Source organism: Sciurus carolinensis, chromosome 7 (genome assembly GCF_902686445.1).
Source record: "Sciurus carolinensis chromosome 7, mSciCar1.2, whole genome shotgun sequence".
Classification (NCBI taxonomy): Eukaryota; Metazoa; Chordata; class Mammalia; order Rodentia; family Sciuridae; genus Sciurus; species Sciurus carolinensis.
The window spans coordinates 750,989-773,313 of NC_062219.1; the positions used below are offsets into that span (position 1 = coordinate 750,989).

Here is a 22,325-nt window from a genome sequence, read left to right on the forward strand (position 1 = left end):
ATTTATCTTTAACATCAAAGCTTAAATTCATGCAAAAGTAAATAGTTCTGGCAAAATTGTTTTTCTTCTGAAAGCAATTTTGAGGTTTGCAAGTATTTGTGGTAAGTTCATGTGATGCGGGAGTTTTTAATCAAGCATCAGTGCAGTGGGAGATGTCTGTGTTAAAACTCGGGTAAGAAGTTTCATTTTTGTTAGAATGTGCCCTTCCTGTTGCTCGGCACATGGAGCACAGTCATGGCAAACAGCCATGTCCTTCTGGAGAGGCTGTGTGTGGCTGGGTCCTTGGTAGGGAGGCCGTGCTTTCCACCAACAGACAGAGTGCTGCTCCACGGCTGCCTCCTACTCTGCCTGCAGCCCTGGGGGTTCCTTCCCACTGTGCTTTGGCCACGACCGGAGGCACGCAGTGCAGAGGAGCTGGCATCATCCTCAAGCATCTGAAGCCCACAGTGTTCGACACATGCAACTTAGTGCAATTTAAGGAATGGGAGAAAAGTATCCTTATGCTTTTCACACCCTTGGCTTAGTCTTTTCTGGCTGCTGTTGGGTGCCTGCACTCCTGAATGGAGTCCTTGATTTCATAGGTCAGAAGCTCCTCTGGTTTATGTGAACGTTTCTATTTTTAAGAGACTCTGTTCTTTCTGTGTTCACAATGAAATTGTAACATTAAATATTTGCTGCTTCTTTAAATTTGCTTCCTACAGTTGTGAAGAGTGTTATAGGGGACCAACCCTTGGTTTTCCACACCAAAGTCAGATCATCTGGTTATGCATCAGCACCACAGTGAGTACAGTATTTGATGTTGCTTACAGAGAAAAACTGGTCCTGCCTCAGATGTGGATTTAAATACAGACAGAAATGTGTCCTTGAGGGTCACACGAAGGAGAGGGAGGCAGAGTTATAAGTAGGAGCTATGATGTGGTGTCTTAGACCCCAGAACGTCAGTCACTGCAGTGGGGGTGACTGCAGCAGCCGAGGTTTATTGGATGCTTACTGTGTACTGGGCCTCTCCTAATCCCATCGACTCTGGTCAGTGAGAAGGTAGGGGTGAGAACAGGAGGGCGTGGTGGTACCTTGAAATGGTGTAGCCTTTGAAGGCCTTCCTTTTCAGTGTCTTTTCTTAGAACACAGCTTTTGCTTTAACACTGGAGCATTAAAATTCAGGATATTCAAAACCAGAGGAAGCAGATCTGACTGTGTGAGATTCACAGGCAAGGAAATGTGACACCACATGACACTTGGACAACAGCCAAGTCTCGAGAGTCCCTAGCCCTCATAAGCCTTGCCTTTCTCACAGGCAAATAGTCTTTTTTTTTTTTTTTTAATTTTTTTTATAGAATATACACACTGCCCCTTTCCCCCGCCCAGCCTGGACCCTTTGTTTGCCTTAACCTAGTGGCCAGAGCAGCCCTGTACCTGGAAGCCCTTTGCTCAGAACACAGACAGGCCTTTGCTAGGCTCTCTTGCTTTGCTCAGGCTGGTGCTTTGGCCTTACGGCTCCCTCCAGTCTGCCTCCACACCCACCTGCATCTCCAGGACCCTGCTCAGGCTAAATTCAGGCCTAAGTTCCAGGTTTCTCTGCTCCCAGCCTCTTCTTCTCCCATGGCTCTTTCCTGCTTTGCTCTTTCTCTTTGACCTGACCAGTAGCAAGCATAACTGTTTCACTTAGTGTCTATTCTGCAGACCCCTATGCCTGGGGTAACACTTGGCACCTCAGACCCCTCTTACATGACACTTGTGAATGGATGGGTGGTGAAAAGACAGAGGTAAGGATGGGTGGTGAAAAGACAGAGGTAAGGATGGACAGATGGAGACTTGGGTGGAGAAATCGATGGGTGAAGGGATGGAATGAGGATGGAGAGAAGGATAGCTAGAGCTGTAGATGGATGGAGAGAAAGATGATAAAGGGAAGGGTGGGGGATTGGAGAGAGAGGGAGGTGATGATGGAGATATGGCTGAGTGGATAGAGATATGGATGGATGGGTAAAGAGATGAATGGAGGATGGAGAGAGGGATGACTGGTAGATGTAGGGGCAAGAATTGTGGATAGATAGAGATGTGAATGGATGAGTGGAGAAATGGAAGATGGGTGGATAGAGAAGGGTGACGAATGGAGAGATGGGTGCAGGGAGGGATGGGTGAACAGTTGGATGGATAGATAGATGGATTCTAGACTTGTGTCTCAGCAAAATTATGCACCAGTCCATGTCCCAAACCTGTGGGTGCCTCAGTGTCTGTGGCATCTGTGACATTGATTGTGGGCTCCTTGGGCCATTGTATTGAGGCAACTGTGGATATGGGACTATGTGCTGGAGGCAGGGCTGAGGGGGGAGGCAGGTCCCAGGTCATAGTGGCCTTAGTGCCTTGCTGCAACTTGAATCCTAACAGGAGAAGTTCAGGACAGCGTTACAGACGTTAGCAGGAGTCACTGTTTTGGGGTCGTGCATCATGGTGAAATCTGTGAGGTGGGATAGAGGGACAGATGGAGGAGGGAGGAGCAGGAGGCAGCTTAGAGCATTCACGCAGGTGTGTACATATTCATTCCCCTATAACACGTAGATCTCTTAAGAAATTTAATCTCTGAAAGTGATATAAGAATTTTGTTTCCACAGTTTAACTATGTTTTCACCAAAGACTAACTTCAAGAATGATGGTAAAAGATCTTCAAAATGCAGGATTAATCACAAGTGGTATGTAAGTTAGTGAGTGCATTCAAAGTAAATTTGAAGTAACTTAGACCTTTAACAGTTAAATGCTTTAACTGATTTTTTTTTTTTCAAACAGGTGTAAGACTATTTTAGTCAGCTTCTTAATCTCTGTGATCAAATACCTGATAAAAACAACTCAGAGGAGGAAAAGTTTATTTGGGGCTCAGGGTTTCAGAGGCCTTAGTCCACAGACGACTGAGTCTGTTGTTCTGGTCCTAAGGTGAGGCAGAACATCATGGGGGAAAGGCCAGTGGAAGACACTGCTCAGCTCACAGCATGGTTAGGAAGGAGAGAGGAGGGGTGGGAATGGGCTGCAGAAAGAGTAGCTCCTCCAGGGCATGCCCCCCGACCCCCTTCCTCCTGCCACATTCCACCTGCCTGCAGTTACCCGTCGGTCCATTCCAACTAGTCCATTCAGGTTACAGCTCCACGGTCCAGTCATTTCACCTCAGAACATTCCTATATTAGCTGGACACCTCATATGGGAACATATGTTAATATGTATGCAAATATGGGTTTCTACCTGTACTATTTGATGTATCCTTTCGGTCAAATTGGTTTTGTGTTAATTTTTCAGACATACTGTTATTCTTACCTCCTTGACGATTTTGAAATATTTACATTTTGCTAAAATTTAGCTTTAGAAGAGAGATGTAACTGATGATTGATTCTAATGAGCATCCAAGATTGTAAAGGATGAAAACTAGCAGCTGAAGAGTCACTGCTGTTTTCAGTGCCACCGTTGGCTGCTTGATTTGGAAGTCCCCCCTGCCCCACAGAGCCCTTGATCTGGGTCGTGGTTGGGTGTGCAGGAGGAAGAGCGAGGGTCTCCTGGCTCTTCACAGAGTGGGGCCATGAGATTTCCAGAGAATGGGCTACCAACTGAACGCCCTCCCTCTTCATCGTATTTGCATTTGAGCAACCATGTTACAGAAAGGCCTACAGAACACCGATTGCTTATGAGCATGTACTGGCCGTCGTGTTAGCGGGGTCATCCACCCTCCTCACCCCCTGCTTCCCAAAGGCCAGCGACCATTACTCTACTCTAGGTCAACTTTTCTTTAACCCTCTGTGTCAGAACAGGCAGTATTTGGATTTGTGTCTCTGGATTATTTCACTTGACATAATGTCCTCCAGTTCCATCCATTTTCCTGCAAATGACAGGATTTATTCTTCTTTACGGCTGAAGAATATTCCATTCTGTATATATGCCACATTTTCTTTATGCATTAATTTGTCAGTGAGCACCTGGCCCGGCTGTGTCTTGGCTATCAGGAGTGGTGCCACCATAGTGGGCATGCTGGCCTCTGTCTCTGTGCCCAGTTCATTTTCTTTGTGTTTAAAGCCAGGAGTGACTGCATCGTGTGGTAGTCCCACTTTCCCCCTGCAGGTGCCTCCATGCTGTTCTCCATGATGGTCCACCTTACTGGCACACAGACCAAGAGTGTGAAGGGTCTTTCTGCTTCATGTCTTTATCAGTATTTGTTATTTATTTTTATTTTTTGATACTAGCTATTCTAACTTGGATGAGATAGTCTATCATTATAGTTTTGATTTTGACTTGTATTTCACCAATGGCTAATGATATTGAGACTCTTTCATATATTTGTTGGTTATTTGTATTTTTTTAGAAGGGTATTCAGAATATTTGCCCGTTTGTAAATTGAATTATCAGGTCTTCATATTCTGGATCTTATTTTACCCACTTACTGATGAGTTCTTAGACTTCTTCAGTCTCTCGTGCTTCCTGGCGGTGTCACGTCATCAGGTAATCCAGTGTGCGCTACAACAAAATGCCCCTGACTGCAGGGGACGCTGTGCCCAGCATGAAGCTGGGCTCTGCACTCTGACTCTCCGGCACGTCTCTCTCTGCAGGGTGCACCTGGCTGTGCAGCCTGAGCAGGCCGCCCCCTGTGGCTCTGGTCTGTGAGCTTCTCTGGGGAGCGAGACTCAGTGCTCGCGGCCACAGCCAGGTGCAGGCAGGTGACTCCAGCTCCCATGAGTGCTCATGGCTCACGCTGGTGGTCCTGGGTTTAGAACCAGATGCTTGTCCTGTGGATACGCCTGGTGCTGGGACCCACTGCCACATCCATGCAGGCACATAGGAAAGTCTGTCAGATTCTCTCCACTGTTCTCCCTTTTCTGGCCCCTTCTTCCTCCTCCTCAATTCCCTTCCTCCACATTACTGATCTTTTCTCTATTTTGGTGAATTTCCCTTTCCCCTCTTTTTTTCCTCCCTCCCTCCCTCCCTCTTTCCTTCCTTCCTTTCCTTCCTTCCTTCCTTCCTTCTTCTCTCCCCCCCTCTTCCTCCCTCCCCCCTCTTCCTCCCTTCCTCCCTTCCTCCTTCCTCCCTTCCTCCCTTCCTTCCTTCCTCTTTCTTTCTTTCTTTCTTTCTTTCTTTCTCTCTCTCTCTCTCTCTTTCTTTCTTTCTTTCTCTCTCTCTCTCTCTCTCTCTCTCTCTCTCTCTCTCTCTCTCTCTCTTTCTTTCTTTCATCATTCCCCCTTATTTTGGATCAGCTTCCACATATCAAGAGAACTTTGGACCTTTGACTTTTTGGGACTGGCTTATTACACTTAGCACAATAGTCTCCAGATCCATCCATTTGCTGGCAAATGACATAAAGTCATTTTTCTGTATGGCTAAGCAATACTCCATTGTGTATGTACCACATTTTTTTTACTCGTTCATCTGTTGAAGGCGCTTAGGTTGACTGCATAGCTTAGCTATTGTGAATTGTCTGCTATTAACATTGATGTGGTTGTGTCAACTGTAGGATGCTGATTTTAATTCTTTTGGATATAGGAGTGGAATAGCTGGGTCAAATTGTGGTTCCATTCCTAGTTTTTTGAGGAATTTCCATGCTGTTTTCCAGAGTGGTTGTACTCACTTGCAGTCCCATTGACAATTATGAGTGTAACTCTTCAACACATCCTCACCAACAATTACTATTACTTGTATTCTTTTTTCTTGAGGTAACATCTATTTTTATTGTTTCCAAATAAGGTTTGGAATCTAAGATAGGGAAAAACAACAGCAGTAGCAATGCAACCACAAAGACCCATCACTCTGTTTTCCCCTCTTATTCATCTTCTACTTCATCCTAGTCTCTAGAAAGAGGACCTGAACTTCCTGTGTCCACTTCCTCATCTTCCACCTGTTCGTGGGCCACAGGCAGTCTGGTTTTTGTCCCTATCCTTGTTCGAAACCATTTTTTAAATTAATTTTTAAAATTTGTTCTAATTAGTTGTATGGCAGTAGAATGCATTTATGCATTTTGATAAGTCATACATAAATGGAGTATAATCTTTCATTTTTCCGATTATACATATTGCAGGTCACTTCAGTCATGCAGTCATATACACACATGAGGGAATAATTTCTGGTTCATTCTACTATCCTTCCTATCCCCGTACCCCTTCCCCTCCCTTCACTCCCCTCTACCTAATATAAAGTAACTATTCTGGATGGCGGACTAGAGGGAGGCTGCGTTACTTGATGCTCCATAACTCCGTTTCAAGCAGAGGATATCTGTTTCTTGGCACCTATCATCCGCCATTTGCCTGCCTCTCACCTGTCCATCACCTGCCTTACACCTATCCATCACCCAACACACAGGTTCACCTCCCGATCATCCGACAACAGTCAGCACACCGATGTGTTTGTTGATTGGTTGTAGATCTTCTTTTGTGAAGTGTCTGTTCATATCCTTAGCCCATTTGTTGATTGGGTTATTTGTATTCTTGGTGTAGAGTTTTTTGAGTTCTTTATATATTCTGGAAATTAGTGCTCTATCTGAAGTATGAGTGGCAAAGATATTCTCCCACTCTGAAGGCTCTCTCTTCACATTGCTGATAGTTTCCTTTGCTGAGAGAAAGCTATTTAGTTTGAATCTATCCCAGTTATTGATTCTTGCTTTTATTTCTTGTGCTATAGGAGTCCTGATAAGGAAGTCTGATCCTAAGCCAAAAAGTTGAAGATTTGGACCTACTTTTTCTTCTATAGGATGCAGGGTCTCTGGTCTGATTTCAAGGTCCTTGATCCATTGTGAGTTGATTTTTGTGCAGGGTGAGAGATAGGGGTTTAGTTTCATTCTGTTGCATATGGATTTCCAATTTTCCCAGCACCATTTGTTGAAGAGGCTATCTTTTCTCCATTGCATATTTTTGGCACCTTTGTCTACTATGAGAAAATTGTATTTATTTGGGTTTGTGTCCTTGTCCTCTATTCTGTACCATTGATCTACCTGTCTATTTTGGTGCCAATACCATGCCGTTTTTGTTACTATTGCTTTGTAGTATAGTAGAAGTTCTGGTATTGCGACACCCCCTGTTTCATTCTTCCTGCTAAGGATTACTTTAACTATTCTGGGTTTCTTATTCTTCCAGATGAATTTCATGATTGCTTGCTCTATTTCTGTAAGGTATGTCATTGGGATTTTAATTGGAATTGCATTGAATCTGTATAGCACTTTTGGTAGTATGGCCATTTTGACAATATTAATTCTGCCTATCCAAGAACATGGGAGAACTTTCCATCCTCTAAGGTCTTCCTCAATTTCTTTCTTCAATGTTTGATAGTTTTCATTGAAGAGATCTTTTACCTCTTTGGTTAGATTGATTCCCAAGTTTTTTTTTTTTTTTTTTTTTTTGAGGCTATTGCAAATGGGGTTGTTTTCCTCATTTTCCTTTCAGCTGTTTTGTCATTTGCATATAAAAATGCTTTAGATTTATGCGTGTTGATTTTACAGCCTGCTATTTTGCTGAATTCATTGATGAGGTCTAGAAGTTTTCTAGAGAAGGTTTTTGGATCCTCTAAATATAGAATCATGTCATCAGCAAATAGTGACAGCTTAAGTTCCTCTTTTCCCATTCATATCCCTTTAATTTCTTTACTCTAATTGCTCTGGCTAGAGTTTTGAGGACAATGTTGAATAGAAGTGGTGAAAGAAGACATCCCTGTCTTGTTCCTGTTTTTAAAGGGAATGGTTTCAGTTTTTCTCCATTAAGAATGATGTTGGCCATGGGCTTAGATAAGCCTCTACAGTGTTCAGGTATGTTCCTACTATCCCTATTTTTTCTAGTGTTTTGAGCATAAAGCGGTGTTGTATTTTGTCAAAAGCTTTTTCTACATCAATTGAAATAACCATATGATTCTTATCCTTAAGTCTATTGATATGATGGATTATGTTTATTGATTTATGGATGTTAAACCATCCTTGCATTCCAGGGATGAACCCCACTTGATTGTGGTGCACGATTTTCTTAATATGTTTTTGGATAAGGTTTGCCAATATTTTGTTAAGGATCTTTGCATCTATATTCATCAAGGATATTGGTCTAAAATTTTCTTTCCTTGATGTGTCTTTTCCTTGTTTGGGTATGAGGGTGATATTAACTTCATAGAATGAGTTTGGTAGAGTAGCCTCCTTTTCTATTTCCTGGAATACTTTGAGAAGTATTGGAATGAGTTCTTCTTTGAAGGTCTTGTAGAACTTGGTTGAGAACCTGTCTGGTCCTGGACTTTTCTTGGATGGTAGGTTTTTAGTGGCTTCTGGTTCAGTTTGAGAGGATCTTATGTCTCTAGAAATTTGTCAATGTCTTCGGTAGTTTCTATTTTGTTGGAATACAGATTTTCAAAGTAGCTTCTCATTATGTTCTGTATCTCAGTGGTGTCTGTCGTGATGTTTCCTTTTTCATCATGAATTTTAGTAATTTGAGTTTTCTCTCTCCTTCTCTTTGTTAGTGTGGCTAAGGGTTTGTCCATTTTGTTTACTTTTTCAAAGAACCAACTTTTTGTTTTGTCAATGTTTCTTTTGTTTCAATTTCATTGATTTCAGCTCTGATTTTAATTATTTCCTGTCTTCTACTACTTTTGCTATTATTCTGTTCTTCTTTTTCCAGGGCTTTGAGCTGTAATGTTAGGTCATTTAGTTGTTGACTTTTCATTCTTTTCTGGAATGCACTCCATGCAATGAATTTTCCTCTTAGTACTGCTTTCATAGTGTCCCAGAGATTTTGATATGTTGTATTGTCATTCTCATTGACCTCTAAGAATGTTTTATCTCCTCCCTGATGTTTTCTGTTATCCATGTTTCATTCAGTAGCATATTATTTAGTCTCCAGGTGTTGGAGTAATTTCTGTTTTTTATTTTGTCATTGATTTCTACTCTCATTCCATTATGATCTGATAGAACACAAGGTAGTATCTCTATTTTTTTTGCATTTCCTAAGGCCTGCTTTGTGGCATAACATATGGTCTATTTTTGAGAAGGTTCCATGTGCTGCTCAGAAGAAAGTGAGTCCGCTCGTTGATGGATGGAATATTCTATATATGTCTATTAAGTCTAGGTTATTGATTGTGTGATTGAGTTCTATGGTTTCCTTGGTTGGATTTTGTTTGGAAGATCTATCTATTGGTGACAGCGGTGCGTTAAAGTCACCCAGAATTATTGTGTTGTGGTCTATGTGGTTCCTGAAATTGAGAAGGATTTGTTTGATGTACAGGGATGCACCATTGTTTGGGGCATAAATATTTACTATCCTTATGTCTTCCTGATTTATGATTCCCTTAAGCAGTGTGAAATGTCCTTCTTTATCCCTTCTGACTAACTTTGGCTTGAAGTCCACTTTATCTGATATAAGGATGGAAACCCCCGCTTTTTTACTGAGTCCATGTGCATGGTAGGTTTTTTCCCATCCTTTCACCTTTAGTCTGTGGATGTCTTTTTCTATGAGATGAGTCTCTTGCAGGCAGCATATTGTTGGGTCTTTCTTTTCAATCCATTCTGCCAGTCTGTGTCTTTTGATTGATGAGTTTAGGCCATTAATGTTCAGGGTTATTATTGAGATATGATTTGTATTCCCAGTCATTTGACTTCTTTTTGGTTTTTAAGTTGGCTTGGTTTCTCCTTTGAGTGGTTTTTCTCTAAGGTAGTTCCTCCCTTTGCTGACCTCCATTGTTGTTTTTCATTTCCTCCTCATGGCATATTTTGTTGAGAACATTCTGTAGTACAGGCTTTCTATTTGTAAATTCTTTTAATTTTTGTTTATCATGGAAGGATTCTATTTCATCTTCAAATCTGAAGGTTAGTTTTGCTGGGTATAGGATTTTTGGTTGGCATCTATGTTATTTCAGAGCTTGAAATATGTTGTTCCAGGCCCTTCTAGCTTTTAGAGTCTGGGTTGAGAAGTTGGCTGCTATCCATATTGGTCTCCCCCTATATGTAATCTGATGCTTTTCTCTCGTGGCCTTCAAAATCCTATCTTTATTTTGAGTGTTAAGCATTTTCATTATAATGTGCCTTGGTGTGGACCTGTTGTGATTTTGTGCATTTGGTGTTCTGTAAGTCTCTTGTATTTGATTTTCCATTTCATTCTTCAGGTTTGGGAAATTTTTTGATATCATTTCATTGAATAGGTTGTTCATTCCTTTGGTTTGTATCTCTGTGCCTTCCTCAATCCCAATAATTCTTAAATTTGGTCTTTTCATGATGTCCCATAGTTCTTGAAGATTCTGTTCATGATTTCTTACGATCTTCTCTGTTTGGGCCACTTTATTTTCAGGATTAAATATTTTGTCTTCATTGTCTGAGGTTCTGTCTTCCAAGTGGTCTAGTCTTTTGGCGATGCTTTCCATTGAGTTTTTTATTTGGTTTATTGTTTCCTTCATTTCAAGGATTTCCGTTTGGTTTTTTTTTTTTTTTTTTTTTTTTTTTGAGAATCTGTATCTCTTTGTTGAAATGATCTTTTGCTTCCTGCAGTTGCTCTTTCAGCTTATTGGTATTATCATTCATTGCCTGCATTTGCTCTCTTATCTCATCCTTTGCTTCGCGAATCATCTTAATCATGTATAATCTGAAGTCCTTTTCGGACATTTCTTCTAACATACCGTCATTGGATTCTATTAATATAGAATCTAGATTTGTTGTTTTTTCATGTGGTTCATGTATCTTCCCCTCTAGCAGTGCAGGTCTGGGGTGTTGCAGATTTCCCCCTATAGGCTTATCATGGCCCTACAGGTTTCCAAAACCCTTTCTTTAAGGGGAGATCAATATTAGCAGTGCCCAATTCAGACACTATGCAATCCTAGACCAAATAGCCCCTATGAGGACAATAACAAACTTGTCATAGTAAACAGAATGAGTTCAAATATTATCTTTAGTAAAACAAACAGGTTTGCAATAAGGTCTGCAGTTTCTAATGCAGGACAAAGAGGATGCAGAGGGATGTAGGATGTAGCTGTTAATGGGATAAGAAAAGAATATACAGAAATTCCAGAAAATAGAAAGGGTGAGAGTGTAATCAAAAGAAACTGGATTTTAGGATGCAAAAAAGGGAGAACGAGACTCTGAGGGAATAGGTAAACAAAAGGAAAAGAGAGCAAGAAAAGTAAAGAAATAAAAACTTAAAATTTTTCAATAAGGAGAAAAAAGAAAATCTACAATATAACGGTCATATAGTAATGAAACCTCCCAGAGTTCAGTAGCCTGATGCATGAGAGGTACCTGACAATGTGGTTCAAGCCTCCAGCAGGCATCTCAGGATGGGATTTGCCCCACCTAAAGATCGGAGCTCCGGCTTCCAGGATTATCCAAGATGGCCGCTCTGGCTTCAAAATGTGTTGGCAAATGGGGAACTGCAGCTCAGGGTGTGGCCGTGGTCAGCAGGAGGTCTGGAGGCGGGATGCGGTTGGTCCAGCAGGGGTCCTGGAGGTCAGGTGTGTTTGGTGTGGTTGAGGAATCCTGGAGGCCGGGTGCAATCAGTCCATCTGGGGTCCCGGTGATAGGGCGCAGCCAGTTGGTCTGGGGGTCCTCGCGGCAGGGAGCAGTCAGTCGATGTGAGGGCCCCAGAGGCAGGGAGTGATCTTTCGGGCTGAGGGATCCTGGAGACGGGGCTCAGTCTGTCGGGCCAGGGGTCCTACGGGACCTGGCTGTTGTCTCAAAATGGTGGCAGCCACGAGTAATCAAACCTGCAGGTACTGTAACAGTGATCTTCCAGGCAACAGCAGGCAGTTGGTGCTGCACTGGCGGTCGGCGATCGGGAGGTGAACCTTGTGCGTTGGGTGATGGATAGGTGTAAGGCAGGTGATGGACAGGCGAGAGGCAGGCAAATGGCAGATGATTGACGCCTGACAGTGAGCAGTCTGCACTCAAAAAAGGCGTCGATATGCTGGCAGACTGGAGGTGATCACAGTAGACAAATGGGGTAAACACCAGGGGATCGATAAGCAGCAAAAACTGCCTCACTGAGAGACAGATATCCTTTGTTTGAAACCGGAGTTATAGAGGGACAAGGAACGCAGCCTCCCTCTAGTCCGCCATCTTGGATCTCCTCCTTTACTTTGAATCATTATTATAAGATGTATTTTTTTTCAAGGCCATGAATTTATTTACTTAAATTTATTTATTTAAATGCCTGTCCTTTTAAGTTTTTGAATGTGAGTATCCATAGTCTCATGTGGTTTTGAATGTAGGGTTTATGTATTTCCAATTGTTTTAGAACAATGGTAGACAGTTAATTAGGAGAAATCCATATTGTCTGGTTTAGTGTTTATTAGTAATCTCATTGACATTTAGCCCTTTATTTTTATTTTTTCTGCCCTTCCTACCAGTGAGGAGTACCCTTTGGAGAGTCCTGTGCCAAGTAAACTCAGGAAGCAGATTGCTGTGTGTCAGGAGCCTACCGCTGTGAACTGTGTCCAGTACTCAGGTAAGCTGATCTCAGAGAGAACTACCCTTTTCATTGGGTAGTCTATATTGTCTGATTTCCTATTGTGAATGCATTTTTCAAAACCTTGGTATTCACAATTATGTGTGTGCTTTGAGTCAGAGTTAAGAAAAGCTGTGTTTGCACTTAACTACGTGACTAGATTGCTGGGTATGTTAATCCCATGTGGGTGCTCAGAAGCCCAGACCAGGTTTCCCACACTATCCCTGTGCACATCTTCTCCTACCTCAGAGGCCAGGTGCAGGACTCTCCCTATGTAGGTCCTCTCCTCACTGTGGGCAACTGCAAGGCTGAGCTCCACAGGATCTCCTGTGTGTTCCCACTTCTCACTCACAGGCCATGTGCCAGGCTCTTCGCCATTGTACTATGTCTCCCCATTCCTCTGGACTCGTGTGGTTCTTGTTTGTGGTTCTTGTTTGTGGTTCCTGGATTGTGTGCTGTTTCTGCCTCTATCGGGATGGTTTTCTGGGCTCCTTCCTGCAGATATGACCTGTTTAGTCTTCCCAGTAATAGTTGTATGTGGAGTGGTTTTTCTCTCTCCTCCACACCCCTTTTCTGGAACCCCATCTTTTTTTTCTTCATTAGGTTGTAATAGTGAGGAGGTAGCCTTTGGGAGTGCCCACAGGTCAGTCTAGGTAGCTCTACTCCACACTCATCTCCGATAAGATGTACTTACAGGTGCAGTGTTTTGGCTGGGGAGACGTCCCACCTCAGGCTTGCCCTTTCTTCACCCTACCTTCTTCATGTTCAGAATATTTCTGGTGAAAACCTAAAAGTTACCATTATTTATCACACTGCCAAACTCCCTCTCTTTCTCATATAACTTTAGACAAAAAATTTATTGAGTAATTTTGTGAAATTATGTCTGTAATGTTGCTGATAAAAAACTCTTCAATATTTGATGTGCTTAATGTTATAGAGGTAGGATATCGGCTTGGTATAGATCCTCAAGTCTGAGCAGGGATGAGGTCTGCAATTTGTTTCTCAGGACATGTTCAGATGTGACTGCATACCTCAGTGTGCCTCCTAGCCATGAGGCAGGACAGGGCAGTGTTTGAGGTGGTGTCCTGGGGAGCATGCTCCTGTGTTCCCCATTCCTGCTGTTCAGTAGCTCCATGACCTGGACTCAGCCTGATCCTTTGGGCCTCTCCTGTATACTGAGGGCAGCAATGATCACAGCAGCTGCTGCTCTGTGGGCTGTGGGGCAGATGGCCCAGCCTCTGGTGAGGGGTCAGCACTGGTTCTGGCACACTTCAGGGGCCCATGAAGGATGCTGGGTGCTGAAGGGCTGGTTGAGGCTTGTGGACAGCTGCCTCAGATTCCCCACGAGGAAAGGAACGTCTGGGTACCTGTGGGCCTGCAGTGGGGTGCAGTAGGGTTCTGTAAGGGGAATTTATTTTCACACAGGAGACGGACGGCGCTTAGCCTGTGGCTTAGCCAACCATCTCTCCCTGGTCTTTGATGCCAGCCTTACTGGAACACCTGCTGCCTTTTCAGGTAAAAGTCTTCACTTCAGGGTGCTGGAGCTTAAGGATAAGCCCCATGGTGGTCAGTGGGCAGCACACTTGGCCTCATGCCAGACAGTGGCAGTGCAGGGCCAAGGCTCAATCAGGGAGTGGGGTGATGCTGGTAGTGAGTCAGGTGGTCCTGCCTGCATGCCTGTGATGCCCAAAAGAGAAGGTGAAGAGTGAGAGGCTTTGCCACATGGCAGGCTGCAAGGGGCGCAAGTCTGACCCAACTGAGGGGCATCCGATCAATCCCATCAGGAGATGCATTTGAATGCACTGTTTTAGTTTTTTATTTGTTCTGATCATCAGAAGATGCATTTGAATGCACCGTTTTAGCTTTTTATTTGTTCTAATGAGTTACATGTGGCAGTAGAATGCATTTACTCATTTTGATAGATCATATATAAATGGAGTATAATTTCTCATTTTCCTGATTGTGTATGTTGTAGGATCACATCAGTCATGCAGTCATATATGTACTTGAGGTAATAATGTCTGTTTCACTCCACTATCCTTCCTACCCCCTTAGCCCTTCCCCTCCTTCACTCCCCTCTGCCTAATATAGTACCTCTTGGGCTGGGGTTGTGGCTTAGTGGTAAAGTACTTGCTTAGCATGTATGAGGTGCTAGGTTTGATTCTCAGTACCACATATAAATAAATGAATAAAATAAAAGTCCATCAACAATGAAAAAAATTTTTAAAAGTACTTCTATTCTTCCCTAGATCCCCTGCTCCCCTATTGTGAATTAGCATCCACATATCAGAGAAAATGTTCGTCCTTTGGTTTTTTGGGATTGGCTTATTTCACTTAGCATGATATTCTCCAACTCCATCCATTTACTGGCAAATGCCATAATTTTATTCTTCTTTAAAGCGGAGTAATATTCCATTGTGTATATACCACAATTTCTTTATCCATTCATATAAGCAACAATAAATGTTGGTGAGTATGTGGGGAAGAAGGTACACTCGTACATTGCTGGTGGGACTGCAAATTGGTGCAGCCATTATGGAAAACTATATGGAGATTCCTCAGAAAACTTGTAATGGAACCACCATTCGACCCAGTTATCCCACTCCTCAGTTTATATGCAGAGGACTTAAAGTCAGCATACTACAGTGAAATGTACTTTGAAATTTAGTAGGGTTTATGGTTTGTGCATGGACATTTTTGTAAGTACAACAAAGTGAGCCATTTCTAAGAACGTCATGGAGCTGAGAGAGAGGTATTGAGCTACGTGCCTCCTTCAGGGCTCCGACAGATGCCGGCTTCCTTCTGAAACCCCAGGTCTTGCAGGTCTCCTCGAGGTGGACAAGATGGCTGGCCTCAGGACCATGCTTGTGAACTTTTACTGAACACACACCCCCACCCCCACTGGGGCTGTGCATCTGTCTCAGTTCACCTGGACAGCAGACCCTATCTGAGTGGTGTGACGTCTCGGGAGCACAGTAGGACAGTGAGGAGCTAGGAAGGCCCTGGGGGCCCTGGAGGCAGGCACAGGGCCAGGCAGTGCCTGGAGGCCCAGCACACACTGCTGCTCCCAAGACACCCAGGGACTTCCTCACTCTGCAGGGAAGGCTGCATGTCTGTTCTTGGATTGTGTGTGGTAGAGTAGAGTTGTCCCTGGCTTCTGGTCACACAATTCCCTGCACTCTGTGGCTCCTCCTGGCTCCTTCTGAGGTCATCTCTCACATGCTGAGGAGCTTCCAGTGGGTTCCTCTATGTTGCCAATAGCAGATGCGAGGAACCATTTTGTTAATGGTGGCCTTTCTGCAGGCATCTTGCTGCTGGCAAAGGACATCTCACTGAACTAAGAAAGCACGGTGGGCATGCCAACTCATTTTCAAGAACACCTCTGTGCTGCTTCCTGGGGACAGAGCATTGCTGCCTTCCTGCTTGTTCTAGCACAACAACCCCCTTCATGGGCTTCTGAGTTTGAAAGTATGGCTGCTGTCTTGGATCTGTCTAGAGAAACATGAGGGTTAGCATCTCTTCTAATGTGAGAAAAGAGACAAGCGTAAGTTGAAATCCTCTCTTGGAGTATGCTGGGGCTTTCAGCTGCGCGGCCCCCGTACAAACCCTGGTGACCAGGACGAATGCCACTGGGGTCTGTGTTTGTATGTAGAGTTCAGGATCTGTTCACCAGAAGCTGTTGTCTTGAATGGGAGTCGTAAGAGCTCAGCTGCACGTGTCCTGCCTAGTGTGTGCCAAGCAGGGAGCAGGTCTAGGTCACAGTGCTGGGCATGGTCAGAGCAAGGGCTTCACTCCAGCTAAGGTGCCTCACCTAAAAGGGGACTGTGGTAAGGAGGAGTTTATATCAGAGTACCTGCCTCCTACTCCTGGGACCCCAGAGCCCTTCGCAGTGAGCGGGAGTCAGCGGTGGCTCCCTTTGGAGTGGCAGTGTCTATTGCAATGCTTAATGGGTTCTCCCAAGAGAGCGAAGAGATCCATGACCCTCTGTTCTCTGTCTCTGAAGTACATCAGCTCCTTGGATATGTGATAGGAAACGCCATCAGGAAGAGGAGCAAGGCTTTGTGTTTGGTTCTGGTGAGAAGACAGATCTTTCGAAAATACATTGGATAACAAAGTGAAGCTGAGAAGACAGGAGATGAGAGAGCCTGGTGTGTCTGGCATGGGGAACGGAGTCCAGGCTCCACAGGGACCTGGAGCAGAGCTGTTCCCTACAGCAGTCTGTCTGGGATACAGAGAGGCTGCAGTGCTCCCTCTGTGTCTCAGGCTGGGAGAGAAGGACACCTCCATTCGACAGGCACACTGGTGTCTCTTGTTACAGTCCTGGGAGATGGGCAGGCAGGGCCTAACCCTCTGCTGTGCTGAAAGGTCAGGCAGGCCCATGAGGACTGGATCTGGGTAGAGGGTGTCTCCCCACAGTTGCTAGAGTGCCCACTGCTTATGCTTCTCTCAGAATCTGGCCCACTGTCTGGGTGGCATGAGTGCTGAGAGAGGGAGGTCAGTTCTGGCCTGGAGAAGCAGCCCATCTGCTGGAGAAGACAGATGCAGGGGTCCATCCAGCTCCTCTACCCAGGTGTGCCAGCACATGGCCCCTGCAGTATGTTCAGGCAGTGGATGTGGGTCTGAACATCCTCATGTGTTGTGGTATTGAAGTTAGATGTACAGATGGCAATGAAATTAATTTGGAAGCTGATGGTGGGAAGGTGAAGAACAGGAGAGTGCAGGTCAGTCTCTCCAAAAGGTGAATGAATGGACCTGAACCAGGGGTGCAGGCAAGCTAGGTGCTTCGAGGTGATAGTGGAGCAACAGTCTAGTGGGGAGGAGTAGTGAGATAGTAGAAACGGTCTGTTGCTATGGAAATGGGCACTGTGAGTGGTGGAGTCAGTCTAGTGGCTGTGCGTAGTGAGATTTCACAGGAGCTGTCTGTTCTAATGGTTGTGGCATGGTGAGTGGTGGAGAGGCTCTCCAGTAGTCATGTGAAGTGAGATGCCACAGGAGATCTCTGTGGCGATGATTGTGGGCACTGTGATAGGTGAGGAGGCCATCTTGTGGTTGTGTGTACCGAGCTGTCACAATCACTATCTGTGGTGATGGCTACGGGCACTGTGAGTAGTAAGCACTCTCTTGTGGTCAGAGACAGTGAGATACCCAGTAACGTCTGTGATGATGAGTGTAGCCATTTTGAGTGACTGAGAGCATCTCTGGTAGTCATGTGTAGTGAGATGCCACAGGAGCTGTCTGTGGTGATGGTTACAGGCATGTGAGTATGGGAGAGGCTCTCTAGTGGTTCTGTGTTGTGAGATGTCACAGGAGCTGACTGTGGGGATGGCTATGGGCACTGTGAGTGGTGGAGAGGCTCTCTAGGGGTGGTGTGAGGAAGATACCACAAGAGGGGCTGTGGTGATGGTTACCGGCATTTTGAGATGTAGAAAGACTCTGTCATGGACGTGTGTAGTGAGATAAAACGGGAGTTTCTGTGGTGATGTTCATGAGCATTGTGAGTGTAGACAGACTCTCTAGTGGTCATATGTAGTGAGGTGTCCCAATAATAGCCTGTAGTGATGGGTGTGGCCATGTTGAGTGGGTGAGAGTGTCTTGTGCAGTGAGCTGTCACAGGAGGTGTCTGTACTTATTATGATGGGCACTGTGAATGGTGGAGAGGCTGTGTAGTGGTCATGTGCAGTGGGATGCCACAGGTCTTTCCTGTGGTGATAGTTAGAGTCAAGTGCAGTGAGCTATTACAGGTTCTGTCTTTTAGTCACAGGTTAAGGTACTGTGACTGGTGGAGAGACTCTCTAGTGAGCATGTGTAGTGAGAGGATACAGGAGCCATGTCATGTGAAGGTGGAGGGACTATCAAGTCCAAGGGTGGGGTGACTGTCACAGGAATTATCTGCGGTGATGGTGACAGGTACTTTGAGTGGTGGAGAGGCAATGCACTGATTACATACACTGAGATGTTCCAGAGATGGTTAGTACTGAAAGCCATGGCCATTTTGAGTGGTTGAAAGTGTCTTGGATTGTCATTTGTAGACAGATGTCACAGAATATGTCTGCAGTCATGGGGATGGGACCAAAGAGTAGGGGAGAGGGTCTCTAGTGCTTTTGTGCAATGAGATGGCAAGAGAGCACTCTGTGGGGATGACAATAGTCACTCAGAGTGGTTGAAACAAATTTGAGTAGGCCTGTGCAGAGAGGAGTCACAGGAGCTGCTGTCCAGATGGTGACACACATTGGTGGTGGAGATGCTCTGTAGAGCGGGTGTGTGGAGAACTGTCACAGGAGCTGCTGTCCTGATGGTGACAGACAATGGGTGATGGAGAAGCTCTGTAGAGCAGGTGTGTAGAGCACTGTCAAAGGAGCTGTTGTGCTGATGGTGACACACTGGGTGTTGGAGAGGCTCTCTAGAGCAGGTGTGTAGAGCACTGTCACAGTAGCTGCTGTCCTGATGGTGGCACACTGGGTGCTAAAGAGGCTCTCTAGAGCTGGTGTGTAGAGCACTGTTACAGGAGCTGCTGTCCTGATGGTGACACACACTGGGTGCTGGAGAGGCTCTCTAGAGCTGGTGTGTAGAGCACTGTCACAGGAGCTGCTGGGCAGATGGTGACAGACACTGGGTGGTAGAGAGGCTCTCTAGAGCTGGTGTGTAGAGTATTGTCACATGAACTGCTGTGCTGATGGTGACACACTGGGTGGTGGAGAGGCTCTGTAGAGCTGGTGTGTAGAGCACTGTCACAGGAGCTGCCGTCCTGATGGTGACAGACACTGGGTGGTGGAGAGGCTCTGTGGAGCAGGTGTGTAGAGCACTGTCACAGGAGCTGCTGTGCTGATGGTGACACACACTGGGTGCTGGAGAGGCTCTCTAGAGCTGGTGTGTAGAGCACTGTCACAGGAGCTGTTGTCCTGATGGTGACACACAGTGGGTGGTGGAGAGGCTCTCTAGAGCTGGTGTATAGAGCACTGTCACGGGAGCTGCTGTGCTGATGGTGACACACTGGGTGGTGGAGAGACTCTGTAGAGCAGGTGTGTAGAGCAGTGTCACAGGAGCTGCTGTGCTGATGGTGACACACACTGGGTGGTGGAGAAGCTCTGTAGAGCAGGTGTGTAGAGCACTGTCACAGGAGCTGCTGTCCTGATGGTGACAGACACTGGGTGGTGGAGAGGCTCTGTAGAGCTGGTGTGAAGAGCACTGTCACAGTAGATGTTGTGCTTATGGTGACAGACACTGGGTGGTGGAGACGTTCTCTAGAGCTGGTGTGTAGAACACTAACAGGAGCTGCTGTCCTGATGGTGACACACACTGGGTGGTGGAGAGGCTCTGGAGAGCAGGTGTGTAGAGCACTGTCACTGGAACTGCTGTGCTGATGGTGACACACTGGGTGGTGGAGAGGCTCTCTAGAGCTGGTGTGTAGAGCACTGTCACAGGAGCTGCTGTGCCGATGGTGACACATACTGGGTGGTGGAAAGGTTCTGTAGAGCTGTTGTGTAGAGCACTGTCACAGGAGGTGCTGTGCTGATGGTGACACAAACCGGGTGGTGGAGAAGCTCTGTAGATCAAGTGTGTAGAGCAGTGTCACAGGAGCTGCTGCCCTGATGGTGACAGAAATTGGGTGGTGGAGAAGCTCTCTAGAGCTGGTGTGTAGAGCACTGTTACAGGAGTTGCTCTCCAGATGGTGACACACACTGGGTGGTGGAGAGGCTCTGTAGAGCTGGTGTGTAGAGCACTGTCACAGGAGCTGCTGTGCTGATATGACACACACTGGGTGGTGGAGAGTCTCTGTAGAGCAGGTGGGTAGAGTACTGTCACATGATCTGCTGTGCTGATGGTGACACACACTGGGTGGTTGAGAGGCTCTGTAGAGCTGGTGTGTAGTGAACTTTCACAGGAGCTGCTGTGCTGATGGTGACACACACTGGGTGGTGGAGAGTCTCTGTAGAACAGGTGTGTAGAGCACTGTCACAAGAGCTGCTGTGGTGATGGTGACACACACTGGGAGGTGGAGAGGCTCTGTAGAGATGGTGTATAGAGCACTATCAAGGGGCTGCTGTGCTTATGGTGACACACTCGTGGTGGAGAGGCTCTGTAGAGCTGGTGTGTAGAGCACTGTCACAGGAGCTGCTCTGCTGATGGTGACACACACTGGGTGGTGGAGAGGCTCTCTAGAGCTGGTGTGTAGAGCACTATCATAGGAGCTGCTCTGCTGATGGTGACACACACTGGGTGGTGGAGAGTGTCTGTAGAGCAGGTGTGGAGAGCACTGTCACAGGAGATGCTGTGCTGATGGTGACACACTCTGGGTGGTGGAGAGGATCTCAGGAGCTTGTGTGTAGAGTACTGTCACAGGAGGTGCTGTGCTGATGGTGACACACACAGGGTGGTGGAGAAGCTCTGTAGAGCAGGTGTGTAGAGCAGTGTCACCAGAGCTGCTGTCCTGATGGTGACAGACACTGGGTGGTGGAGAAGCTCTGTAGAACTGGTGTGAAGAACACTGTCACAAGAGTTGCTGTCCTGATGGTGACACACTGGGTGGTGGAGAAGCTCTCTAGAACAGGTGTGTAGAGCACTGTCACAGGAGCTGCTGTCTGATGGTGACACACACTGGGTGGTGGAGAGGCTCTGTAGGGCTGGTGTGTAGAGCACTGTCACAGGAGCTGGTGTCCTGATGGTGAAACACACTGGGTGGTGGAGAGTCTCTGGAGAGCAGGTGTGTAGAGCACTGTCACAGGAACTGCTATGGTGATGGTGACACACTCTGGGTGGTGGAGAGGCTCTGGAGAGCTGGTGTGTAGAGCACTGTCACAGGAGCTGCTGTGCTGATGGTGACACACACTGGGTGGTGGAGAGGCTCTGGAGAGCTGGTGTGTAGAGCACTGTCACAGGAGCTGCTGTCCTGATGGTGACACACTGGGTGCTGGAGAGGCTCTCTAGAGCTGATGTGTAGAGCACTGTCACATGATCTGCTGTACTGATGGTGACACACAGTGGTTGGTGGAGAGTCTCTGCAGAGCTGGTGTGTAGAGCACTGTCACAGGAGCTGCTGTCCTGATGGTGACACACTGGGTGCTGGAGAGGCTCTCTAGAGCTGATGTGTAGAGCACTGTTACAGGAGCTGCTGTCCTGATGGTGACACACTGGGTGGTGGAGAGGCTCTCTAGAGCTGGTGTGTAGAGCAGTGTCACAGGAGCTGCTGTGCTGATGGTGACACACTGGATGGTGGAGTGGCTCTCTAGAGCAGGTGTGTAGAGCACTGTCACAGGAGCTGCTGTGCTGATGGTGACACACACTGGGTGGTCACACCCTCTCTAGTGTTTCTGTTTATTCAGAGACCACAGTTTTGTTTTGTTTTTTTGAGACACTATTTTTTTTTTTGAAGGATTCCTTTCTTTTTTTTTATTTTTTGGCTTAATGTTTTTGAATTTTTTTCTCAGTTGTTAATTCTTAATAGTTCTTTCCAAAGTATCTGAATTCAAACAATATGGCAGCAAAGTTATTACATGTGATTTTTTTGTAGTGGTATTCAGTTGCAGCTGTTGTTGAGGCTGTGTTTGACTTTTGAGTTTTACATGTTCAGCATTCTCTCTTGGTTTTTTGTTTTGGTGCTTTTCTTACTGACATGGTGGTGTTGATCCCTCCCCTCATCTTTAGATCATGGAGTGTCCTTCCTGTGCTGGGGTGTGCGTGTATAGGGCGAAGCCTGTTCTGGCAAGCATTTATGGGTTAGGAGTAGTATCTACAGTGTGCATTTCAGATGTATTGTTAGCATGCTTGGCTCCTTGCTTATCCAGGTGCATGGTGTGTCCTGTGCTTCCACTTTCTTGCCCTCAATCTGCAGGTTTGCTTTATGCCATCCCACATCCCTCTTGTCCTGGGCAGAGTGCTCCGTTGAGCATCTATAGGGGCTGTCACTTACAGCCA

At 45.8% G+C, this 22,325-nt stretch overlaps 1 protein-coding gene across 21 annotated transcripts in view; it reads left to right on the forward strand.

Moving 5' to 3' along the window:
• The window catches only part of Wdr27 (WD repeat domain 27), a 170,497-nt gene that overhangs the window by 37,599 nt on the left and 110,573 nt on the right, over positions 1 to 22,325 (forward strand). For 17 of the 21 annotated variants that reach the window (XR_007109389.1, XR_007109391.1, XR_007109390.1 and 14 more), the window contains exons 14-17: positions 702 to 780; positions 2,610 to 2,687; positions 12,316 to 12,413; positions 13,839 to 13,928. Coding sequence is in view for 14 of the 21 variants with exons in the window: in XM_047557521.1 (XP_047413477.1) it covers positions 702 to 780; positions 2,610 to 2,687; positions 12,316 to 12,413; positions 13,839 to 13,928 (345 nt within the window). In the remaining 7 variants the exon portion in view is untranslated. The remainder of the gene's footprint in view (positions 1 to 701; positions 781 to 2,609; positions 2,688 to 12,315; positions 12,414 to 13,838; positions 13,929 to 22,325) is intronic. The other 4 variants (XR_007109394.1, XR_007109393.1, XM_047557523.1 and 1 more) reach the window with 1 other exon arrangement.